At 42.6% G+C, this 25,751-nt stretch overlaps 1 protein-coding gene across 5 annotated transcripts in view; it reads left to right on the forward strand.

Annotated features, from left to right (window-relative positions):
• The window catches only part of GRK3 (G protein-coupled receptor kinase 3), a 125,632-nt gene that overhangs the window by 15,721 nt on the left and 84,160 nt on the right, over positions 1–25,751 (forward strand). For all 5 annotated transcript variants that reach the window (XR_016035364.1, XR_016035363.1, XM_088828283.1 and 2 more), the window contains exon 2: positions 9,080–9,156. Coding sequence is in view for 2 of the 5 variants with exons in the window: in XM_088828283.1 (XP_088684409.1) it covers positions 9,080–9,156 (77 nt within the window). In the remaining 3 variants the exon portion in view is untranslated. The remainder of the gene's footprint in view (positions 1–9,079; positions 9,157–25,751) is intronic.

Genomic DNA, 25,751 nt, shown 5'->3' on the forward strand with positions numbered 1-25,751 from the left:
AACTCGTCGCATGAGGTGGCCAAAGTATTGGAGTTTCAGCTTTAGCATCAGTCCTTCCAATGAATACCCAGGATCGATCTCCTTTAGAATGGACTGGTTGGATCTCCTTGCAGTCCAAGGGACTCTCAAGAGTCTTCTCCAGCACCACACTTGAACAAATTTCTGTATTTAAATTACATGAATATTAATTTGTCAAAATAATTTTTTAAAATAAATGTTTTGTAATGTGTTGCTCTAAACCAGACCTCACCAACTAATTACCAGTAAGACTAGTATGAGGAAAACTAAAACTTAAGTCAGAGCAAATCTGGATAAATGGTGTGGCGGGGGGAGGGGGTTACAAGGCATTTCTAGATTGGAAGACTCAGTATTGAAAAGATGTCAGTTCTCTTCAAATTAACCTTATCACAATCCAGATCCGCATGAGAATTTTAAAGAATGTGCTAAGCTTATCTTCATTCATCTAAGTGGGAAAAAATGACCAATAGAAGAGTGGGGATCTGCTTTAGCAATCATGAGACATTGCTATAGGAATTAAAACCATGTGATCTTGTTTCAGGCACAGACACATACAGGGCAGAGCATGCAGAATCATGTGTATATGCGTATTTATATTCATCTCTATAGCAGAACTTGAATTTGGCTTATGAGCAAAGGTGGCATTTTAGGACTCTGTGTGATAGCTGATCATCAGATCAAGTCCACATTGTACACACACACAAAAGTTCCCCAGTGTTTAATGAGATAAACATAAAAATTATTAAAAATAGAAAAATGTGACAGAAGATATTTTTATTATTCTGGAGTATAAAGGGCTGTCCGAGGCAAACCCCCAAACCTGGAAAGCATCAAGGAGAAAATGAGTACAAGACTCAGACGAAGTTCTCATGTGACGAGTGGTATCATGTGCCAAATTAGAAGATGAGCAGTCGATGAATCCCCTTCGTTGGTCTTGTACGGAGCATATTTTAGTTTGAAGAGCAGTTTGCTTGGAGAGTGCTCGGTCACTGATGTTCCTGCCTGGTTCACATTCTCTTAGGGAAGTGGGGGCAGGGAAGCACAGCAATTCGTGTCCAAGTCAGCATTTTTGCCAGTTATAGAAGCAACATGTCATCTGTCAGTCCTTCGAAAGGAAGTATTTGCTTAAAAAAAAAAAGAAACTTTGAAGAGCTGGACATTAATCTCAAGGGTGGTAAATTAGGTATTCTTGCTTGGTTAGAAAAATAAGTGAATCTGAAAGTGGAGGCTCTGTGTTGTCTGGCATTTTTCTCTCCGTGTGTGTTTCTTACCCGCCGCTGTCCTTTGTCCGTTTCCTTCGGGTATTTGGTGCAGGCAGGCATGGTTTATCAGATGCTGCACAGGTAGCCCCATTGCTTTCTCTGTCACTTCATCTTGGCCAGGGGCCCCCACGGTCTGGAGTCCAGCCGTTCTGCCCTGGACTGTGTCGCCCCCTGTGATTGTCCCTGTTGACGCCACAGGGACCCTGCATTGTCACACTGCATTGGAACTCCCTGCTCACCCCGCTGTCACCCTTCTAGACACAGGCAGAGACACCCTTCAGGGCAGAGACCCGGTGGGATTCACTCTGTATTCTGAGTGTCACTGCCTGTTTTGAATGAATGAGTGATTAAATGAGCAGGGGATGGATATGGAGGTATGTATATTTACAAGCATGTTGTGGGAAATGAAACAGCCTTGCCTCCTGACACACAGTGGAGACTGGAGTTGAGAGGGCGTGCCTCTGCAGGGCTTGGGGAAGGCCAGTGACCCTGACCTGAGTCCTGGAGGGTGGGCAGAAGGCTTTCATGCGAGGAGAGTGGGAATGGCATTTACAGAATTACTCAGCAGTGAAGAAATCCTGCGTGGCTGCTCTGTGAGGTCAGAGGGAAGGTGTGGTGGATGAGGTTACCTGGGGCCTCTTCGGACATGCTCCCCATGAGGTGTTGAGGAGTGTGGACCCTGGGCAGGATGTGAGCCGTAGGGTCTTTTCATTTATTTATTTTATTGAAATATAGTTGATTTACAATTTTAGCTGTATGGCGATGTGAATCAGTTATACATATATACACATTCTTTTTATATGCTTTTCCATTACGGTTTATCACAGCATACTGAATATAGTTCCCTGTGCTATACAATAGGACCTTGTTTATCCATCCTGTATATAATAGTTGGCATCTGCTAATCCCAAGCTCCCAGTTCTTCCCACCCCCTACACCCTCCCCCTTGGCAACCACAGGTCGGCTCTCTTGTGTCTGTGAGTCTGTTTCTGTTTGGTAGGTAAGTTCATTTGTGTCATATTTTAGATTCCACATGTAAGTGGTGTCATATGGTATTTTCTTTGTCTGGCCTACTTCACTTAGTATGATAGTCTCTAGGTCCATCCATGTTTCTGCACATGGTGTCATTTCCTTTTCTATAGCTGAGTAACGTTCCGTCATATATATGTATCATATCTTCTTTATCCATTCATCTCTTGATGGATGTTTAGGTTGTTTCCATGTCTTGGCTACTGTGAGTAGTGCTGCTATGCATTGGGATCCTTTAACTGAGATAATTCCATAAAAAATTGTTCTTGGAAACCAGGAGGATGCTCTCAACCCTCCTACAGACTCTCCTTGGCTCCTGTCTTCCTATTCTCTGATGCTTATTTCACATAGATTACACTGTAACCATTAGGATGAAGCTGCTTCTATATCATTGCTGATGCAAAAGTATTTCGAGAAACAGATAAATGGATTCTAAAATGATTATTGTAGCTAATTTGAAGAAACAGTTTGGATCACAAGGTTTTGGTAGCTTTAATTAGGTACTTGATTGACCCCATAAGTTTGTCCATCCTTCAAATTATATCTGTTCAGGTTGGACTTTGTATATGATTTTTTTTTTTTTGTCAGTGAAATTCAGTTATGTTTATTGTCACTTAAGATCAGGTAATATATTGCAGAAGAAAGGCATCTAAAAACAGGATGTGGACTGTCAAAATATGGTAGGAAAAAGCAGAAAGGAATTCATATTGAGCTTAATTGGCTTGTGATCTCCTGGATATAGATCATCTCATGTGCATTAGTGCTATGCAGTTTATATGCAAGACTTTCTGCCCAAGATCTGGTGAACTGAGGAACCTTGGGAAGAGCTGGCAGTCAGCTATCCCAGATGCTTTTAAAGACCCCTTCAGAGTTTATGGGGCTTCCCCAGTGGCTCAGTGGTGAAGACTCCACCTGCAGTGCAGGAGACCCGGGTTTGATCCCTGGGTTGGGAAGATCCCCTGGAGAAGGAAATGGCAACTCACTCCAGTATTCTTGCCTGGAGAATCCCATGGACAGAGAAGTCTGCTGGGCTCTAGTCCATGGGGGTCTCAAAGAATTGGACACAACTGAAGCAACTGAGCACACATATCAGAGCCTATATCTGGCAGAGGTTCGTGGTTTTAAATCTCACAGTAAAGTCTTTCTTGTGTTTTGGATAATGTTGCTCCATTTCCACTATTTAATGAACAGTTGGTAGAAAATGTTTAGCAACTACATGTGAAAGAAAGCAATTTTCTTTCAGGGGAATTGAATCTTAGTGTAACTGCTTAGTCATCCTATCTTAAAAAAAAAATTCTGCCTTTTAAGTTTCTTGATGGTCATAATTTTAACAACTCTTATTTGGGTGGTGCTTGATCTTCACAACTACCTTATGTATAACTAGTTTTTTTAGGTGGTGTGTTACATAGTATTTGAAATACTTGTTTAGATGCATTTTGCTTTGAACATCAGAACAGAACAGAAGTAAACTTCACATAGAATATAGAGATTTTTAATAATGGGAGATATCTATAGCTGTCCTTTGGCCAGGAGAGAGCAGATATCTGGTCCTTAAACTACTTTAGTAGTAGAAAAATTCTTTAAAATATGATAGAATATTTATTGCTGTAGTGGGTTGCCATTTCCTTCTCCAGGGGATCTTCCTGACCCAGGGATTGAACCCAGGTCTCCTGCATTGCAGGCAGACTCCTGCATTGCAGGCAGATTCTTTACCATCTGGGCCACTAGGGAATCCTTTGTATTTCTATAGCAGGACCCCAATAGGTTATGATAGATAAGGCTGGTGTATTACCAACATATTGATATTAAAATTTAAAAAAAATTATGCTTCCAGTTGGTATAGTATTATACATAGTAAGTATCTATGCCTTATTTTGATGAGGAGGTTCAACCCTTGGTCCAGGGAGCTCAGTTCCCATATGCTGTGCAGGGTGAAGCAAAAATAAGTAATAAACTTTCTGTAATGAAAATTCCAAACATGCACAAGAAAGAATCATACCAGAGAATCCTCTTAGTCACCTCATCAGCATAAACTCAAGTATGGATGAAAAGGACTCCTAATGAATAAGACATTCCTATCACTCAGGGAATTCCACAGGCTTTAGGAGCTCTGTGCCAAGAACCAGGAGAGAGACCAGATATATGTGTGTGTGTGTGTGTGTAATTTTATTTATTTTTGGCTTCTCTCTAGTTGTAGAGAGTGGAGGCTGCTCTCTAGCTGCAGTGCGCGGGTTTCTCACTGTGGTGGCCTCTCTTGTTGCAGAGCACAGGCTCTAGGGCGTGTGAACCCAGTAGTTGCAGCTCCCTGGCCCTAGAGCACAGGCTCAATAGTTGTGGCACACGGGCTTTTGCTCAGCAGCATGTGGAATCTTCCTGGATCAGGGATCAAACCCATATCTTCTGCATTAACCGGCGGATTCTTAACCACTGAGCTGCCAGGGAAGCCCCAGATACATTATTTTTGCGGGGGGAGGTCGGCTACGTATATCATCTCTAGAAGTTTGCTCCTGCCACTTTGTGATCAAACAATATGTACTCTTTTTATTTTTTTAGGTCGTGCTCCTGGCTCCTTATACTCAGAGTAATTATTTTGAGAACCATGTATGTTGTATCAATAATTTATTCCTGTCCATTGTTGAATATTCTTTCATAATATGGATATCCACTCATACTTATTCATCTTTTGGTGGCATTTGGGTTTCCAGTGTTTGATCATCACAAGTAATGCTGCTAAGAACATTCATGTACAAGTCTGTTTATGGATGTATGCTTTAAATACCTAGGAGTGGAATTGATGGGTTGGTTATATAGTGATTTGTGTTTTAACTTCTTAAGAAACTGCCCAGTTATATTCTTTTTACCTTCCCACTAGTTGTGTATGAGAATTCTAATTATTCCACATCTTTGCCAACATGTGGTATGGTCAATCTTTTCTAATTTTAGGTAGTCTGATGGGTGTGTAGTAACATCTCACTGTGATTTTAGTTTGCCTTTTCCTAATGACTACCGCTGTTGAGAATCTCTTCATATGCTTATTTGCGATCCACTTATCTTCTTTGATGAAGTGTCCGTATACATCATTTACCCATTTTTTAAAATTAGGTTGTTTGTTTTGTTATTTTTGAGCTGTGAAAAGCCTTTATATATGCTGAATACAATTCCTCAATCAGAATATGATTTGCCAGCATTGTCTCTATGTTTTGTCTTTTAATTTTCTCCAGTGTCTTTTGAAGAGCAGAATTAAAATTTCTGTTTTTGAAGCAAAATTCAGTAACAGAAAGATATCCGGAAATCTCCAAATATCTGGAAATGAGTCAACTCAGTTATAAATAACTCATAGTTCAAGGAAGAAATACCAAGAGAAGTTAGACAATAATTTGAATTGAATGAAAATGAAAACAGACTGTATTAGTATCTGTGAGATACAGTTAAGTCAGTGCATAGAGAAAATTTTATAATTTAAATGGTTATATTAGAAATGTTTAAATTAATTGATCTGACTTTTAAGAAATTGGAAAAATATCAATTGAATCCCATAGTAAATTAGAAGCATTTAAATGACACAGTGGAAATCAATAAATATAAAAAGTGTAAATAATAGAAGAAAATGAGTGAAACAAAAACTAAAGATCAGTATGAATGATGCACGTCTAGTGAGCATGATCAAAGGACAACAGAAAGAACATACAGTTTAACAGTATAAAGAGTGACTGAAGAGCCTTTACAGACATTAAAAGGACAGTTAAAAAAAGGTGCTTTCCTGGTGGTTCAGTGGCTAAGACTCTGAGCTCCCGGTGCTGAGGGGCCAGGTTCAACCCCTGGTCGGAGAACTAGATCCCACGTACTGCAACTGGGAGTTCACATGCCTCTTCTAAAGATCCCGCCTGCAGCAGCTGAAACAAAACCAAAGAAAGAACAACAAAGAAATAAGATCAACTCTTAGTAATTGGACAATTTGGGTGAATGGGACAACTTCTTTAAAAGATAAAAGTTACCAACACAAGAATAAATAGAAAATATGTATGGCCCTATATCTGTGAAAGAAATGAAATTTTTAATTTAAAACCTTCCAAAAAGAAAATTCCAAGCTCAGATGGCTTCACTGATGAGTTTTGTCAAACATTTGAAGAATTAATACTGTGTTATACCAGCTTTCTCAGAAAAATTAAATAAAAAGGAATAATTCCCATCTCATTTTATGAATCATACTATCTTGATACCAAAACCAAAGAAAGTATTATAAGAAAAAGAATAAGACTGTTACACTGAAAGGTATGAAATAGTGCTAAGAGAAATTAAAGAAGCTTACATAAATGGAAAAATATGTTTATGCATAGTACACTTAATGTTCTTGAGGTTAATTTCTCTAAAATTGATCTATAAATTCAACAAATCCCCATCAGAGTCTCAGTAGGCTTTTTCTGGGAAGAAATTTCCATGTTGACTTATAAAACTTAAATGCGGTGAACCCAGGATAGCCAAAAAACAAACAAAACCAAAGGCAGTAAAACAAAGTTAGAACACTTAGATAACTAAACCTCCTAATATTGACTTATGTTTTAAACCTAAAGCAATCAAGATAAGGTGGTATTTTTGTGAAGAATAGACATATAGATCAACGTAACACAATAATCCAAAGATAGACCAACACATATTTAGTGTTGAATCAACACAGATGCCAAGAAAATTCAGTAGAGAAAGGATAGGTTTTTCAACAAATGATATCAGAACAATTATGTATTAGAAGGAGATAAAGAACCTTGGTTCTTACCTTGCATTGCACACAGAAATAACATGAAGTGGATCTTACACCTAAACGTAAAATCTAAACTTTAAAATTTCTAAGGGGGAGTAGATTAAATACTTCCTGACCTTGGGATGTGAGAGATTTCTTAGCACAGACCATCTACCAAAGAATTAATCCTACACCTAGTTCGGAATATGGTTCCATAATGTCTCATAATGTTCAATATAATTCACCATATGACCAACAGTTTCACTTCTAGATATTTACCCATGAAAAATGAAAACACATGCCCATGAGAAAACTTGTACACAAATGTTTAAAGCAATTTTATTTATAATAGCCCCAAACTGGAAACAGCCCAAACGTCTATCAACAGATGGACAGATAAACAATGGTAGTATATTCGTCCAATAACATTCTTCTTGGCAATAAGAAGGAACTAAAATATTATGCACATAGCAATACAGATGAAGCTTGTTTATGCTGAGGGAAAGAAACCAAAAACAAAAGACTACATAGTGCATTATTTCATCTTTATAGAATTCTAGAACTGTAGCAAGTGGTCTTTATTAAACAGGAAGGAGGAGATCAAGAGGTGCTCAGATCCTAGAATTTGGGGAGACAGATTGCAAAAGAGCACTTTTTGGAAAATATAAATATTTGATATCTTGATTAGGAGTGTATTATATGTGAGAAACTCACTTAACAGTACACTTAAACATGCATTTAATTACCTCAGTTTGTTTCAAAAAGCAAAAGGAAGGGTCGGGGGGCGGAATTGATGCCAAACTATTGCCCATCGGTAGATGATAGAGATTTAATTTCTGCTTATTCTATTTGGATAATAGCTTTGGAAGTTCACTTATTGAATAATTGCTCCTTTCTCCATTTTTTGCCTTGCTGCTTTAGTTACATATCAGAGTTCCATGCATGTGAGGGTCAGTTAGTGTGATTTCTGTTCCATTTCATTGGTCAGTTTGTTTATCCTGTCTTGACTATTATAGCTTCATAATGGGCCTTTTTATCATCATTCTCATTCTTCAGAAATGTCCTGGCTATCTTTGAGCCTGTGTTTTTTTGCATGCATTTTATAAAAAGCTTATCTGTTTCCGTGTTCTATGGAAAATCCTGTTGGAATATTGACGGGAGTTATATTGATTTTGTAGATGAATCTGATTAGAGTTTTTGCAATATTAAATCTTTCTATTCCTTACCATGCTGTGTCTTTCTATTTATTAAAAACTTCTTTACTGTCTCTCAGTACAATTTTGTAATTTTGCCTGTAATATTCCTGCACATATTTTGAAAGATTTATTTCAAGACATTTGATGTTTCTTACTCTGGTGTAAGTGAAATCTTCTTTCTAATTATATTTTCTTGTGGTTTATACTTGCTGTGTAGTAGCGTGATTTTTTAAATATTAATATATCCAGGGAACATTGGCTTTTTCCTTAGAAAGAATCTCATCAATAGGTTAGAAGAATTTGTCATGTGTGTGTGCACGCACACCTTTATTCTTTTTGGAAAGAGGTGGTGTTGAGAGAGAACTTCCCCGAATTCCTTATATTATTTTTTTAATTAAGTAGGGAAGATCTCCTGGAGAAAGAAATGGCAACCCACTCCAGTCATCTTCCCTGGAAATCCCGTGGACAGAGGAGCCTGATGGGCTATAGTCCATGTGGTGACAAAGGAGTTGGACACGATTTAATGACTAGACAACAACTAACTTTACATGTAAGGTTGGCCCTGGTTTGCAGGAGAGGGTACTAGCCAGAGGTGTGAGCTTTAAACTTAGTCAGCTGTTCATGCAGTTGTGGGTGTCAGTAACAGGCGCCAATATCCTTTTGAGGGGAGCATATTTTTTTATTGAGGTATAACTGACAAAATTATATATGTTTAAAGTGAACAATGAATACCAGAATAGAGTTAATCAAGCCCGTACCCTCGAATGAAAGCATCATATATTTTCCATTCTAGGGATGGAGGCTGGCATTGTTAAAAACATGTGACTCTTCTCTTCTAGTATCCGGAGCGTGATGCAGAAGTATCTTGAGGAAAGACAGGAAATCACCTTTGACAAGATTTTTAATCAGAGAATTGGTAAGTCTGGCTCTTCATTTGGCAGACCGTTAATTCTCGTCGTGGTACTGCAGTAAAGTGTAAATACAGCCCCCAGTGCGGCCATGTGTGTTATAGCTCAAGCTGGGGGTGAAGGAAATGGCATGTAATTAATAAGATACTAAGTGATTACTTGTGTCCCTAGTAGTGTCTCTTGTAAATAAGCTACTGGGAAACAGACCAGTTTGGGTGTAGGTTTTAAGGCAGTGTGGAAGACTCCCCAGGTCCGAGGATGGGGTTCTTGATACCCGGAGAGAAATCTTCTGTTCAGATCTGTGCTTGAGGCCTCGCTTCTCTCGCCGACCTTGTGCCCTCCATGATCACGGGTGTTGGCCTGTGTCTCCATCCCCCTCACCCGCTGTGCCATTGGCCGTCTGCCCCCACAGCGTGGGGCTGGCTCACTGCAGCGGTTCTCCAGGGCTCACGGGTTTTGCTTGCCGCTTGCTCCTGTCAGTCCCACCTCAGTGTCCCTCACTCCTATGGCTCTCTTTGGAGCCTCTGCTTAGCAGGCCACCAGGACTGCTCCTGTTGTATATGCAGAGCTCATGGACCCATCGCCCCCTGGCTGATGCCCCCAGCCCATGCAGACGCGTGGTTCTGTAGGGGTGCTCTGCGGTCCCCAGCAGATAGTGCCCTAGAGAAGTTGGGACCAGACAGGAATTGCTTTAGTGGGAATTTCAAGGCCCATGAAGAAATGAGATCCTATATTCCCACCTGCCTTCTGAAAGACTGGCAGCTTATTTAAAGGTGCCTGTCAGCTGAGTTAGAGGAGCAATATCATCTGTGTACTTTTGTTTTCAGTTCAGTTCAGTTCAGTCGCTCAGTCATGTCCGACTCTCCACGACCCCATGAATCACAGCACGCCAGGCCTCCCTGTCCATCACCAACTCCCGGAGTTCACTCAAGCTCATGTCCATCGAGTCTGTGATGCCATCCAGCCATCTCATTCTCGGTCGTCCCCTTCTCCTCCCACCCCCAATCCCTCTCAGCATCAGAGTCTTTTCCAGTGAGTCAACTCGTCGCATGAGGTGGCCAAAGTATTAGAGTTTCAGCTTTAGCATCAGTCCTTCCAATGAACACCCAGGATTGATCTCCTTTAGAATGGACTGGTTGGATCTCCTTGCAGTCCAAGGGACTCTCAAGAGTCTTCTTCTCCAGCACCACAGTTCAAAAGCATCAATTCTTCGGTGATCAGCTTTCTTCACAGTCCAACTCTCTTTTGTTTTACATTCCCCCAAGTCAGTTCCCCCCTGTCCAGAAATTTCCTGAGCAATCTTTTGTTCTCAATGATAGAATTCATCCTTGGCCTGTCAGCTGGCTCTGTTGTTAACTTGCTCTATTGTTGACTTACAGTGATGTAATAAACAGATTATGCTCGAGTTTTTACAAAAAAATCAGCGTAGCTGAATGTAAGAGGCCAGGGATCTGTCCTCCTCCCTTTGCATCTTGTTTGCCTCCCACAGCTGTTCAGAGGAGCTTTGCAGGGAAACTGTGTCTTAGCTTTTAAATTAACGTAATACTAGAGGAAATTATTAAAATTCCAAGAAATCATAGTCTTTCTGAGGTTTCCTGGAACTCTACTTCTGCAAGTGTTTCTGCTCCCATGATGTGCAGACACAGGCTGACTGGTTCCTTTGAGACTGAATATTCTGATAAGCCTGGGTCATCCTTCTCTGTATAGGTCAGGAGGCGAGACTCAGGTTGATGAAGTGACTTGTTCTGATCTTACATTCTGATAATTCTTTGAACTCCGTTTCTGTAAAATGTACTGTAGAAGGTCACCCGGTAAGAATTTTATAGATTTGTTTGTGTTTTTTTTAGAAAGAGTTACAGTGATCTCCTTTATTCAAGTAAAGCAGAAACTGGTTTGGAAAGTCTTTGGATTTTTGTGAACCCCTGTCTGTCACAAAGTGACCACCTATGAAGAGGAACTAAAGAGCCTCTTGATGAGGGTGAAAGAGGAGAGTGAAAAAGCTGGCTTAAAACTCAACGTTCAAAAAACTAAGATCATGGCATCCCATCCTATCACTTCATGGCAAATAGACAGGGAAAACATGGAAAGAGTGTCAGATTTCTTTTTCTTGGGCTCCAGAATCACTGGGGACAGCGTCTGCAGCCATGAAGTTAAAAGATGCTTGCTCCTTGGAAGAACAGCCATGACAAACCTAGAGAGTGTATTAAAAAGTGGAGACATCACTTTACCATCAAAAGTCTGTAGAGTCAAAGCTGTGGTTTTTCCAGTAGTCATGTATGGATGTGAGAGTTGAACTTAAAGAAAGCTGAGCACTGAAGAATTGATGTTTTCGATGTGGTGCTGGAGAAGACTCTTGAGAGTCCCTTGGACTGCAAGGAGATCCAACCAGTCAGTCCTAAAGGAAATCAACCCTGAATATTCATTGGAAGGACTGATGCTGAAGCTGAAACTCCAATACTTTGGCCCCCTGATGCGAAGAGCCGGCTCATTGGAAAAGACCCCGATGCTGGGAAAGATTGAAGGCAGGAGAAGTGGGTGACAGAGGATGAGATGGTTGGATGGCCTCACTGACTCAGTGGGTGTATGTTTGAACAAACTCTGGGAGATAGTGAAGGACAGGAAAGCCTGGCGTGCCGCAGTCCATATGGGGTCACAAAGAGTTGGACACGACTTAGCGACTGAACAACATGAAGGCTGGAGATTTGCCTTCTGTAATGAGCTGCTAAATATGGCAGTCAGAAGGCAGGTGGCGTGCTCTGAAGGAGCCGATCAGTAGTGGCCCGTCTGCTCTGAGGATGACAATAGGATAGCGCTTAGCCACACGGAAGGTTTCACCCTGAGCATAGGGGTTTGGCGGGGGGACAGATTTAGCTTTCATCTCATCCTCCACTGCCTCTTCCCGTTGCTTTCATGGTGTTTGGTTAACTGCCATCTGTATAAATCCTCTCCTTTTCTTCTGATTTTGTACCGGAAAGCAGTAAATTAAACTGTCCTGATGACCAGAGAAAGAAACTCCATATCTTTGGGAGCAAAGGGAAAAAAAGAAATTCTTTAATGGTGACTTAAAATTTTTCAAATGTTTTACAGCTCTGTTGAGGTACTTTTGATACAGTATATTTCACCTGTCCAGTTCAGTGGGTTTTGGTGTATTCACAGAGTTGTGTGACCATCAGCACAGTCTCATCGTGGAACACTTTCAGAACCCCAGAGAGAAACTGCATCAGGACTCCCCCGGTGGTCCAGGGGTTAAGACTGTGCTTCCAGTGCCTCCACTGCAGGGTGCAAGGGTTTGATCCCTGGTCGGGATGCTGCGAGGTGTGGCCAAAAGATCAATAAATAAACAGAACAAAATAAAATACCTCCCTTCCCCCCACTCCCCGGCCAAAGTTGGGAGGGGGAAGAAACTGCACTCATGAGCAGTCCCTCCCTCTCTACTCTCCCCCTGCCCCTAAGTACCGCTCATCTAATTTCTGCCTCTGAGGGTTTGGCCGTGTTGTACTCGCCACATAAACAGCATCATGTACCGTGGCCTTTTGCATCTGGCTTCTGTCAGCGTGATGTTTTCAGGGTTCATCCATGTTGTCACGTGTGTATCAGCACTGCCTTCCTTTCTTCTTCCCCATAATATTCCCCTGCTCCACCAGCCACATTTCCTTCCTCCTCTCATCTGCCGGTTGTTTCCAGTTTGGGCTCTTAGGAATAACACTGCTAGGAGAGGAAGCTTTTCTTTTTTTTAATTTTTGTCTTCAGCAAAACTCAGCAGTGGCCACAGGACTAGAAAAGGTCAGTCTTCATTCCAATCCCAAAGAAAGGCAATGCCAAAGATTGCTCCAACTACCACACAATTGCACTCATCTCACACACTACTAAAGTCATGCTCAAAATTCTCCAAGCCAGGCTTCAGCAATATGTGAACGGTGAACTTCCAGATGTTCAAGCAGGTTTTAGAAAAGGCAGAGGCACCAGAGATCAAATTGCCAACATCCGCTGGATCATGGAGAAAGCAAGAGAGTTCCAGAAAAACATCTATTTCTACTTCATTGACTATGCCAAAGCCTTTGACTGTGTGGATCACAATAAACTGTGGAACATTCTGAAAGAGATGGGAATACCAGACCACCTGACCTGCCTCTTGAGAAACCCGTATGCAGGTCAGGAAGCAACAGTTAGAACTGGACATGGAACAACAGACTGGTTCCAAATAGGAAAAGGAGTACGTCAAGGTTGTATATTGTCACCCTGCTTATTTAACTTATATGCAGAGTACATCATGAGGAATGCTGGGCTGGAAGAAGCACAAACTGGAATCAAGATTGCTGGGAGAAATATCAATAACCTCAGATATGCAGATGACACCACCCTTATGGCAGAAAGTGAAGAGGAACTCAAAAGCCTCTTGATGAAAGTGAAAGAGGAGAGTGAAAAGTTTGGCTTGAAGCTCAGCATTCAGAAAACGAAGATCATGGCATCTGGTCCCATCACTTCATGGGAAATAGATGGGGAAACAGTGGAAACAGTGTCAGACTTTATTTTTGGGGGCTCCAAAATCACTGCAGATTCTGATTGCAGCCATGAAATTAAAAGACGCTTACTCCTTGGAAGGAAAGTTATGACCAACCTAGACAGTATATTAAAAAGCAGAGACATTACTTTGCCAACAAAGGTCTGTCTAGTCAAGGCTATGGTTTTTCCCGTGGTCATGTATGGATGTGAGAGTTGGACTGTGAAGAAAGCTGATCGCCAAAGAATTGATGCTTTTGAACTGTGGTGCTGGAGAAGACTCTTGAGAGTCCCTTGGACTGCGGGGAGATCCAACCAGTCCATTCTAAAGGAGATCAATCCTGGGTGTTCATTGGAAGGACTGATGCTGAAGCTGAAACTCCAATACTTTGGCCACCTCATGCAACGAGTTGACTCACTGGAAAAGAGTCTGATGCTAGGAGGGATTGGGGGTGGGAGAAGACGGGGACGACAGAGAATGAAATGGGTGGATGGCATCACGGACTCGATGGAAATGAGTTTGAGTGAACTCCGGGAGTTGGTGATGGACAAGGGAGGCCTGGCGTGCTGTGATTCATGGGATCGCAAAGAGTCGGACACGACTGAGCAACTGAACTGAACTGAACTGAACTGGAGACAGAAAAGTAGAAGAGTAGAAGTGAAGTCGCTTAGTCGTGTCCGACTCTGCGACCCCATGGACTGTAGCCCACCAGGCTCCACTGTCCATGGGATTTTCCAGGCAAGAGTACTGGAGTGGGGTGCCATTTCCTTCTCCATGGGACCTTCTCGACCCAGGGATCGAACCTGGGTCTCCTGCATTGCAGGCAGACGCTTTACCCTCTGAGCCACCAGGGAAGCCCCTAAGACAGCAAAAGAGATGATTTATTGTACACATGTTACATTCAGCCACAACTGAGAAGAGAACTAGTCTAGAATATCATATGGGTTCAGGGCAAAGGACCGAAAGAGGGACCGCCTTGATAATGAGCAAGATGGGTCTCTCAGAGGTGGTGGAGGTGATCAGAACGGCCATAGATGTTCCCAGACCCACCGAGACAAGTTTGAGATGGTAGGCATGCAGTTCAGCTGTTTATAGCAGCGTCCCTGGCCTCTGGCTTCCCTGGTTTCTGCTTCTGTGGCCTCCATGGTATGCCAGTCTCCTTGCCCCTCTGCCTCATCTTTCTTCTCCTGCTCTTCAGTCTGCACGTTCTCTTCTTCCTCCACTTCACTCTCGTGGCGCGGAGATTTCTCAGAAGATGGCCCTAAGGCCAGGAGAGGCAGGTGGTTTCGGGGTACTAATGCCCTGGGGATTGTGACGGGCTGCGCCCCCCTGCAGCTCTAGTCTCCAGTCTCTGAAACGCGTCAAGGGCTCTTTCTTACTTTGTCGTTTCTGCCCCTGGCTCTCCCTCCTGTAACTGCTTTTGCGGCTGTCATCCACCAGCCCCTCATCAAATGTGCGAGGCCCAGAGCTGGCTTTTCCATGGTTGTGATTAGACCCTCACCTGCAGCTGGCTCCGGGAGCCTTTGATCTGAGCCCCTAATGACATTAACTCCAGCCTCACAGATTCTCCTCCCGAGAGTAGCTTCGCCAGGCACTGGTGGTCTGTGGCTTTTATTTCAATTAAGTTATTAAAAAACCGAAACATGGTTCAGATAAAGAACTCCTCCTTGCCTTCCTCCCGACTCCTGAGCCTGGAGCTGGTGAGCCAGTTGGGGAGAAGCCAGGTTTAAACTCGGTGGGGGTGGGGATGGGGAAAGAGGACGAGCAAACGTGCAGACGCAGATGTGTAATTACGTGTGGGTAGAGCGCTGTATTTGACGTGTCTGGTTCTTCCCTGCTCCATGGCGCTCTCGTTTTCTGGCTGGGGCGAGTGGACGGTGGACCGAGACTGCGGTCCCTTTGAGTCTCCTGCTCTCTGGCTTCCTCTTCTGCCTTCCCCATCTCTTCCCTCCGCCCCTCTCCCTGACTCTCTCCGTATGTTTCCTCCTTGCTGCTTTTCTGTGCTCCCCTGTTTCCCTTTCACCCATGATCCTCCTCTACTCTCCTCCTCGTCTCTCTTTCCAAGCCTGCCAGGATCTCCCATGTTGGGTGGCAGTTGACACACGGTTTGGGCGACCAACCTCCAACGTGGGCTGTAGCCGACATGTCAAAATGCTTTGTGAAACCAAAAAAAATTCGTAGAAATCTTCCATTTACTTGGCTTCTGAGGCTTTGCTGGGTGGCAGGTGATTGGCAGGGCTGCTGGCTACCCCCAGACGGGTTGTCATGTCCGCCGTTTCCCTAGCTGTAAAACTGGGATGCGAATGGCACCCGCTTCATCAGCCCTGTGAAGATCCAGCAGGAAATGGATGCGGAGCCCTGAAAATGTGATTGTGCTTCACAGATGCTTAGTGAATGAAATCCCTGAAGTGAAATTACTTATTATGAAAAGTTTTAGTCTTGGGTAAAACTGGACCAGAATAATGATGCCCCATGCTTATATACCGGGCTTCCCTGGTGGCTCAGATGGTAAAGAATCCGCCTGCAATGCGGGAGACCTGGGTTTGGTCCCTGGGTTGGGAAGATTCCCTGGAGGGGGGCATGGCAACCCACCCCAGTATTCTGGCCTGGAGAATCCCATGGACAGGGGAGCCTGGCAGGCTGCACTCCATGGGGCCACAAAGAGCCGGACACGACTGAGCGCAGCACGTTCTTATCCACCCCTGAAACTCCACATGCTTTCAGCGTTTTGTGCACCTGCTTTGTCCATCTCCGCATTTCTTGGTTGCCGGAATATTTTAAGGCATTTGGCAAACCCCTCATAGCATTTCAGCCCTATGTGCATCTCTAGCATATCTGAATATTTTCTTATACAACTTTAATACCTTTATCCCAACCAATGCAAAAGATTATTTTTACTGTAATACTGAGTCTATATTCAGGTTTTTCTGATTAACTTAAACATGTCCTTTTACTTTTGGTTTTTTTGAATCAGGATCCATATATTGTTCTTGTAATGTAATTGGTAATAACATCCTGCTAATCTAGAGCGGTCCCCCACCCACAGGTAATTGACATTTTAAAGAAACCAGGCCAGTTGTACTGTAGAGTGTTCCACGTTCTGGATTTTTCTGCTTGCTTTTTCATGGTGTCATTTCGACGAATTGCACTTCTGCTTCCTAAATTTCCTGTGAACTGAAAATCAGCTCCAGCAGCTGCACGAGCGTGTCAGGTTCGGACTTTGTAGCGGGAGGCATGTGATAACGTAGTTGTCGCTCTGCCGTCACTTCTCCAAAGTGGCTCAGGTGCGGTCAGCTCTCAGGTTCCTCATTCAGCTGTCATCCACCGTTCGTTTCATTTTCACTGATGGTCTCTGCCTAAATCGATTGCTATATTAGGAAGTAACAAAGTGGTGAGCTTGCTAATCGTGCCATTCCTTCCACGTTTACTGCTTTTATTCATCAACTCAAGCTCTTTATTTGCCTGCAGAGATAGTCGGGAATGGTTGGCAGATTTCTAAGATGTCTCCCATGACTTTTGCCTCCAGGTGTTACTCCCAAGGGTAACCCGCTGAAAGAAGTTTTGCAAATACAGTTAAGGCTGTGTTCTACGTGGGCTGACTCCACTCACACCAGCCTTTTAAAAGCAGAGAGTGTCCTCAGGCTGGCAGCAGAAGAGGAAGCCAGAGAGACTGACATGAGAAAGATTGGACACTCCCTTGCCAACTTTGCAGGTTGAGGGACCCCATGGAAAGGATTATAAGTGTTGTCTATGGCAGACAGCAGGGAAACAGTCCTACAGCCATCGAAACTGCATTCTACCAACAACCTGAATGAGTTTGGAATCAAATGCCTCTGCAGAGCCTCTAGATAAGAACCCAGGTTCTGGGTTGCACCTTGATTCTGGCCTTATGAGCCCCGAGGTAGAAAGGTGGAGCTAGTGGTGAAGAACCTGCCTGCCAATGCAGGAGATGTAAAAGACGCATGTTTGGTCCCTGGGTTGGGAAGATCCCCCGAAGGAGGGCAGGGCAGCCCACTCCAGTATTCTTGCCTGGCGAATCCCATCAACAGAGGAGTCTGGCGGGCTGCAGTCCGTTGGGTCACAATGAGCTGGACATGATTGAAGTGACTTAGCACTTACATAAGCAGAAAAGCCAGAGGAGCCAACCAGGACTTCACATCTCCAGAACCAGGAGCTACTGATTAGTGGTATTTTTAAGTCACTGAGTTTGTGAATATTTGTTATAAAGCAGTAGAAAATAATAGAGCAGGGGGACTTCCCTGATGATCCAGTGGTTTTAGACTCCATGTTTCGACCTCAGGGGGTGCAGGTTTGATGCCTGGTCAGGGAACTAAGATTCCACATTCTGCTTGGCCAAAATAAAAAAATAAATAAATAAAGCAGTAAACTTAAAAAAAACTAATAGAGCAGGATAAATGCTTAGTTCTGTTTTTAATTGCCAGTTTCCCAAATAAAAATGGTTAAATGACAGTTGTCTTTATTTTTCTAACGGTTACATAGCAATCAACCATCTTAATGGACATCAATTAAATTGATTCCTAATTTGCTGTCAGTAAAACTTAGATATTGACAAGTGTCCTTGGTTTGGCTCATTGAAAGAATGATTTTAAAGGGATACTGGTTATCCAGTAGATGTTTGCTATCGTTTTCTTCTGTGATCAACTGGAATGATAATTTCATCATATGCAAATGGGGCACATTCAGTTCAGTTCAGTTCAGTAGCTAAGTCATGTCCTACTCTTTGCAGCCCCATGGACTGCCTCACACCAGACCTTCCTATCCATCGCCAGTTCACGGAGTTTATTCAAACTCATGCCCATGTCCATTGAGTCGGTGATGCCATCCAACCATCTCATCCTCTGTCATTCCCTTCTCCTTCTGCCTTCAGTCTTTCCCAGCATTAGGGTCTTTTCAAAAGGGTCAGTGCTCATCACATGGCCAAAGTATTGGAATTTCAGCTTCAGCATCAGTCCTTCCAATGAATCTTCAGGACTGATCTCCTTTAGGATGGACTGGTTGGATCTCCTTGCAGTCCAAGGGACTCTCAAGAGTCTTCTCCAACACTGCAGTTCAAAAGCATCAATTCTTTGGCACTCAGCTTTCTTTATAGTCCAACTCTCACATCCATACATGACTACTAGAAACACCATAGCTTTGACTAGATGGACCTTTGTTGGCAAAGTAATGTCTTTGCTTTTTAGTATGCTGTCTAGGTTGGTCATAACTTTCCTTCCAAGGAGTAAGTGTCTTTTAGTTTCATGGCTGCAGTCACCATCTGCAGTGATTTTGGAGCCCAAAAAAATAAAGTCAGCCACTGTTTCCACTGTTTCCCCATCTATTTGCCATGAAGTGATGGGACCAGATGCCATGATCTTCGTTTTCGAAATGTTGAGTTTAAGCCAGCTTTTTCACTCTCATCTTTCACTTTCATCAAGAGGCTATTTAGTTCTTCTTCATTTTCTGCCATAAGGGTGGTGTCATCTGCATATTTGAGATTACTGGTATTTCTCCTGGCAATCTTGATTCTAGCTTGTGCTTCCTCTAGCCCAGCGTTTCTCATGATGTACTCTGCATGTAAGTTAAATAAGCAGGGTGACAATATACAGCCTTGACGTACTCCTTTTCCTATTTGGAACCAGTCTGTTGTTCCATGTCCAGTTCTAATTGTTGCTTCCAGACCTGCATACAGATTTCTCAGGAGGCAGGTCAGGTGGTCTGGTATTCCCATCTCTTTAAGAATTTTCCACAGTTTTGATGAATTCCGTCTGTCTACCGACAGACTGCTCAACTCCTCTGACTGCATCCCCTCTCCTGTTAGAGAAGGATGTTTCTCATGGTAAGGAGACTCCAGAATAGATGGTTAATCATAAAGTATGCAAATACTGCTCTCCTGTATAAAGAGCATCGTGGTTAATGTAATATGACATCATATGATTATTGCCATGGAAGACATTTCCTTTTCTCACACTGACTTGAGAACCTAATCCCAAGTTTGCATATTAATCTTTCAGAGTTTGTGTGAGATAATGTTGGTGTCTGAAGCATGGTTTTAGTCACAAACAAAACTTTGCAACTTTTACTCTTTTAAAAACAGCTTTATTGAGGCATGATATTACATGTCGTATCATTCACCCGTTATGAGTCAGTATAATTCTATGAGTTTTAGTAAACCACGTCTCAAAGAGACCCCCTGTACCCACTTGTAGTCACTTCCTGCTCCCAGCCACAGCCCCAGGCAACCGCTAATCTCTCTGTCTCAATAGCAGTTTGCCTTTTCGGAACGTTTCATGTGAGTGGAATCCTGCAGGCTGTAGACTGTTGCTCTCTTACATCTGGTTTCTTTCATTTCACCTCAGGTTTTGGAGGTTCATCCACACTGTGTGTATCAATCCTTCTTTCCTTTCTGTTGCTGAGTGATACCTCATTATATGGATAGACCACATTTTGCATATCCCTTCACCAGTTGATAGGCATTTGAATTATTCCCACTTTTGGTCTGTTACAAACAATGTTGTTGTGAATATTCGCGTTACAGGGTGTATGTATGTTTTCGTTTCTCCTGGGCATGTTACTAGGCATGGAATTGCTGGGCTTGTGGTATGTTCACATTTAACTTACTAAGGCATCACTAGCTGTTTTCTGAATTGTGTCATTTTTGCATCCTCACCATCATTTTATGAGAGTTCCAGGTTTGCCGTAGCTTCATCAACACTTGCTGAGATCTTTTTGATGGGTGGGTCTTTGATCCTAGTGGGTATGAAGTGGTGCTCCACTGGGGTCTTGATTTGCATTTTCCTAACACGGACACGACTGAGCGACTGAACGGAACGGAACAATTAGTGATATTGTACATGTTTGTGGTGATTACCCATTCTTATAAATCTTCTTGGTGAAATGTCTATTTAAATCTTTTGCCCTTAAAAAAATTATCATCTTTATTTGTTATTTATAGTATGTCTAATTTACAAATACTTCCTCGCCATCAGTGGCTTCTTTTTCATTTTCTTTGTGGTGACTTTTGAAGTACAGAAGGTTTTAAAGTCCAGTTTACAAATTTTTAAAGTGAATTTTGGTGTAGTATCTAAGAATTTCTTGCCTAACTGAATTCCACAAAGCTTTTTTTCTCCTCTAGAAGTTTCATCGTTTTAGATCTTAGGTCTTTGGTTGATTTTTTAGTTAATTGTCATGTGTAATAAGAAGTAAGGGTCTAAATTCATCTTTTTTTGTGTGTGAATATCTAGTTATTTGAAAAAAGTTTTCTTATTTGAAGACTACAGCTTTCCCCCTCCTCCCCATTGGATTGTCTTGGCACCTTTGTTAAAAATTTCAAAGAACATTTGTGTAAAAGAATGCATAAATTATATTTGGCATTTGGGGTTAAGGCATAAGAAATATACTTACCATGGACTTTGAAAAAATTATGTTTTCTTATAAAAAGAATATTTTGGAAAGACAGAAATTGCTGCCTTACAAAGTTCTTTTTAAAAGGATTTTCTGAGCAAGGCTATAGAAAGAAAACTGGACATACATGTCATGGAGACCTGTTTTTTTAATTTAGTAATTATACAAAACCACAGAAATACTGAAAAAAAAAAGATATGCAACAAAAGAAAACATTTTAGTGTTACTCTTTTGTCAGTTTTAGAAAACAGAGTTACCAATCTATTTTATAATTATAAAATCATTTCTTGGTGCTTTGTGCTTCAGAACATGTTAGATGGCTAAAATCTGAAAGTACTTAAAACCGTGCGACTTCTGACCAGAGTTAAATGATAGCAGGTCGAGCCCTTTTGTGTTTGTGGAGTGGGAAGTCTTAACCCAGGAACCTGCTTCAGGCATTGTTTTCTCTTTTGTTTCCACCCTTCTTTGGAAGGGTTTGTTTATGTCCCAGTGCAGGCCCTTCCCCAGACAAATATTTTTCCTGTCTGACAGTCACCGACAGCCACAGTCCCCCCAGCTCATCTGTAAACCTTCCTCTGGCTGATAGCCACCTGCCCTGACAGAGAAGAAAAACCTGGGGCCCTGTTCAATTCCGCTTCAATTATCCATGTCTTTGTGGAGACTTTTAGTGAGGGAAAGAGTTAAAGATCTATTTAAACTTTCCAGTAGCATATGTAAACACTTGACTAAGCACAGCTAATTGGATTTTCAGTTGAAGAGGCCAGGCAGGCACAGGCCACCGGTGGTGAGGGAACCCACAGAAACGATGGACAGAGATTCTGCACCCTTTTCAACCTGCATCTTTGAACAGAAATGCCTCCCAGAGAGGAAAGATACTGAAGAAGAAGGAAAGGTTGTTACTTAAAACCCCATTGGCAGGCAGTCCTTTAGGTCGACTCCTTATCTTTTTTGGCTCCAACAAGCCTGGGGATTGGCATCTCGTGTTGGAGTCAGTCTGAATGGCTCCGAAAATTGGGGACCTGAGAGATTTGCAGCATCTTTCAAAGAGGGTAAAAAGGCTTAACCCAGTCCTATGAGAAATTCAGTTGTCTTTTTTTATCTTGTTCATTTTTTAAACTAGTTTACTTGAGCTGGTTTTCCTTTTGAAAGCCATCTTTCAGGTTCTAAGATCAATCATGATTGTCTATTCAGAGAAAAACTCAGAAGAGCTACAGATTTTACTAGAAAGACAATCCTTTAACATCTCATCGCTAAAACTATAGGAACGCTGGCATGTGACCACCAGACCCCTGATCTGCAGGCTGGCAACTCTGTCTACTTTTTGCGCTGCCTGTGTACTCGGTCACTCAGTTGTGTCCGACTCTTTGGACCCTATGGACTAAAGCCCATGAGGCTCCATGGAATTTTCCAGGCAACAATACTGGAATGGGTTGCCATTTCCTACTCCAGGGGATCTTCCCGACCCAGGGATAGAACTTGTGTCTGTTGAATCTCCTTCATTGGCAGGCAGGTTCTTTACCACTGTGCCACCTGGGAAGCCTATGTACCTTTTAGATGGTTGCTGTTTAATTTTTCTTGAGTTCTTCTGAGCCCATGGTTGATTGGAATGAACTACTAGTTTAAGACAGTAATGGCCACCTGCATACTGTTAATTAACACGGCATGAGTGTTTTCTATGCTAGGTAAAATAATGTGACCAAGCTCACCTGACCCCCAAAAATCAGTGCCTGAATTGAACTTGGGTTCTTCACAGCTGCTATTTTCTACCTGTTACCAGGAAACGTTAGTTTGTAAATTAGTATGTATATGGAGTTTTTTTCTTAATTGAAGTATAGTTGATGTACAATGTTGTGTTAGTTTCAGGTGTATAGAAAAGTGATTGTCATATATATATATATACACACACTTTTCATATTCTTTTCCATTACAGATTATTACAAGATATTGAATATAGTTTCCTGTGCCATAGAATAGGTCCTTGCTGTCTATCTGATTTACACATAGCAGTGTGTATCTGTCAAGCTCAAACTCCTAATTTATGCCACCTCCTACTTTCCCCATTGGTAGCTATAAATTTGTTTCTGTTTTGGAAGTAAGTTCGCTTGCATCTTTTTTCTTCGATTCCACCTATAAGTGGAATCCTATGATATTTGTCTTTCTCTGTCTGACTTACTTTACTAAATATAATCATCTCTAGGCTCATCCATGTTGCTGCAATCTTTTTTATGACTAATATTCTGTTGTTTATGTACCACATCTTCTTTAACCATTCATGTATCAATGGACATTTAGGTTGCTTGGCTTGGCTCTTGGAAATAGTACTGGAGTTTTAAAATATCAGCTGAATAATTCCTATTTAATGTCTCATGATTCTGACATCCAGAATTTGGGGATAATGCACAAAGATCTTTCTGTGGCAGCTCTGCTTTATGTGCTTTTGCCAAATGAGACGTGGAGAATCAAGTGTGTTTTAAGTGCTTCGTTGGAAACGTCTTATTAAACAAAAAGGCAGATGGAGGAGACAAGACCACAGCCCCAGGGACTTTCCATCTCCACTGGCCCACCCCACGAAAGGGTGGGTGCGAAACCCACCGACCTCTGGCATGTCGGTATCAGGCGGCTGATTACTGCCTAGGAGTTCTGAACTTGGAAGGGGCTACTGGTGACGTTTCTGAACCATGAGTTTAGACCCCAAGGCAGGTATGGGGAAACCACTCTTAGGCAAAAGGCAAGTCTAGCCAATCAGCCAACATCTGCAACTGACTTGGCTTTGTAGCTCTCTCGCTGCCAGGGTCCACATAATTCAGGGAAAATACGACATGCTCTAGCAATGTTAGTGAAGCTGGGGTCTTAGTATATACTCCCAGACAGTTCCAGGGACCTAGGAAACATCACCTCTACTGGAAAAGTTGTCCATCGGCTTTTTGAACTGGCAGTGGAGAGATGGTTGGGTGGTTTTTGGACTTTAGGAGCCCCCACTGCCTGTAGAATTCCAGGTGGCAGTGCACTGTCATAATATCCCCCTGCGTTAGCTCTTTTGGAAATATCTTTTCTAAGGGTTTTATACCTTATCTTTGATCTTTTCTTAGTATTCCTACTTCTAATCCAAGTCAGGACTAGGAAATGATTGTGCTCGTGCATCTTGGAATTAACTTGCTTGCTTTGTGGGCCATCTGCTGAAGAGTACTGTCACATCATTGTATTCTACCTGATGCTTTTAGGTCAGCCTTGACGCCCAGAGCTTTGTCCTGATTCTGCTCACTCTCTGCTAGCAGCGGGCCCTAGACTCTGGCTCCTGTGGTAGCCAACAAGCTAGGTGTTTTCATCAACCCTTTTAATGCTCCTTAGTTTCCTGATCAGCCAAACAAAGGGACTGGAATAGATCAAATCTAGTGTTTCATTTCCGCCTAACACTCCGTGGTCTCACGAGTTAAATTTGAGCTGATTTTCTTCCATTCTGTTTTGCTGTTGCCCTTGCTGCTCTTTTGACAGATGGAGATGGGGAAAAAGAGATAAAAGAGAAAAAGTAGAGGGAGAAAGGGCTTCCCAGGTGACTCAGGGGCACAGAATCCACCTGCCAATGCAGGAGACTCGGAAGGTCCCCTGGAGAAGGAAATGTATTCTTGCCAGTCTTCTTGCCTGGAGAATCCCATGGACAGAGGAGCCTGGCGGGCTACAGCCCATGGGGTCACAGAGAGTTGGGCATGGCTGAGTACATATGTGCAGAGGAAGAAAGATGGGAGGCGACAGAGCAGGAAGAAAAGGTGGAGCGAGTGAGGGTTTTTACGGAGCTGCTCCTATGGGAAGTTACTCATACTGCTTTGTCCCAGCAGCACACAGTTATTTCAGGAAGAAAGTAACCACTTCACGTGTGCAAGCTCTGGCACTAGTCAGGCTGAAGTCTACTGCCATCTCCTAAGACGGTTCATGTACGTCATCAGCTCAGGACAGTGACAGAGAGCCTGCGCTCTGGAGAGCGGCAGACGCCAGCTCTGTCAGGTCGATTCCAGCTCACCCATCACTGTTTACTAGATGCTGGGCAGGTGGCTTCACCTCTGAGCTCTGGTCCTCTCACCTGTAGAGTGAGACTAGGTCTGTCTCGGCATGGGGTTATTCTGAAGACTGAATGAGATCTGTATATAGAACCCTGAGCACCTAAGGGCTTGATTATGGGCTGTTATCGTTCAGACATTACTGATACGGACCTTTTCAAAGCTTCTGCTTCTGAGGTTTACTTGTGCGGCTGTGATAAGCCGGAAATTGGTCATCACCATCTTTGTATCATTGTGTGAAGTTTCACGGATGGTGTTGTGTGTCTAGGGTTTTACAGGTAGTCCCAGTTTCATGCATTTAACCCATTCTCCTGCCAAGAGCCAAATACTTTATTTCAAAAATAAAGTTGCACTTCAGGACATAATACAATATCCAGAACCAGACTTGGCCTCCTACCGTAACAACTAGAAAAGTGGACAAAATATATGAAGTAACTGTCTTCAGACACAGAAAGGGCCGTGGTTTTTGAAAGAAGGGAGATAAACCAGGCTGGGTCCGCTCTTGGCCTGGAGTTACTTTGTGAAATGTGCCCCCATGGTGGTCCTGCCGATGCAAGGGCTGCAGGAGTCCAGGGAAGGCAGGAGCCTGGAAACTCCAGGAAACACACGAAATGAAGAGCTGTAGAGTTGATAAGCCAGTGGTGATGAC

The sequence above is a fragment of the Moschus berezovskii genome, chromosome 19 (assembly GCF_049115385.1).
Source record: "Moschus berezovskii isolate FMDL1 chromosome 19, NW_MosBer_1.0, whole genome shotgun sequence".
NCBI classification, from domain to species: Eukaryota; Metazoa; Chordata; class Mammalia; order Artiodactyla; family Moschidae; genus Moschus; species Moschus berezovskii.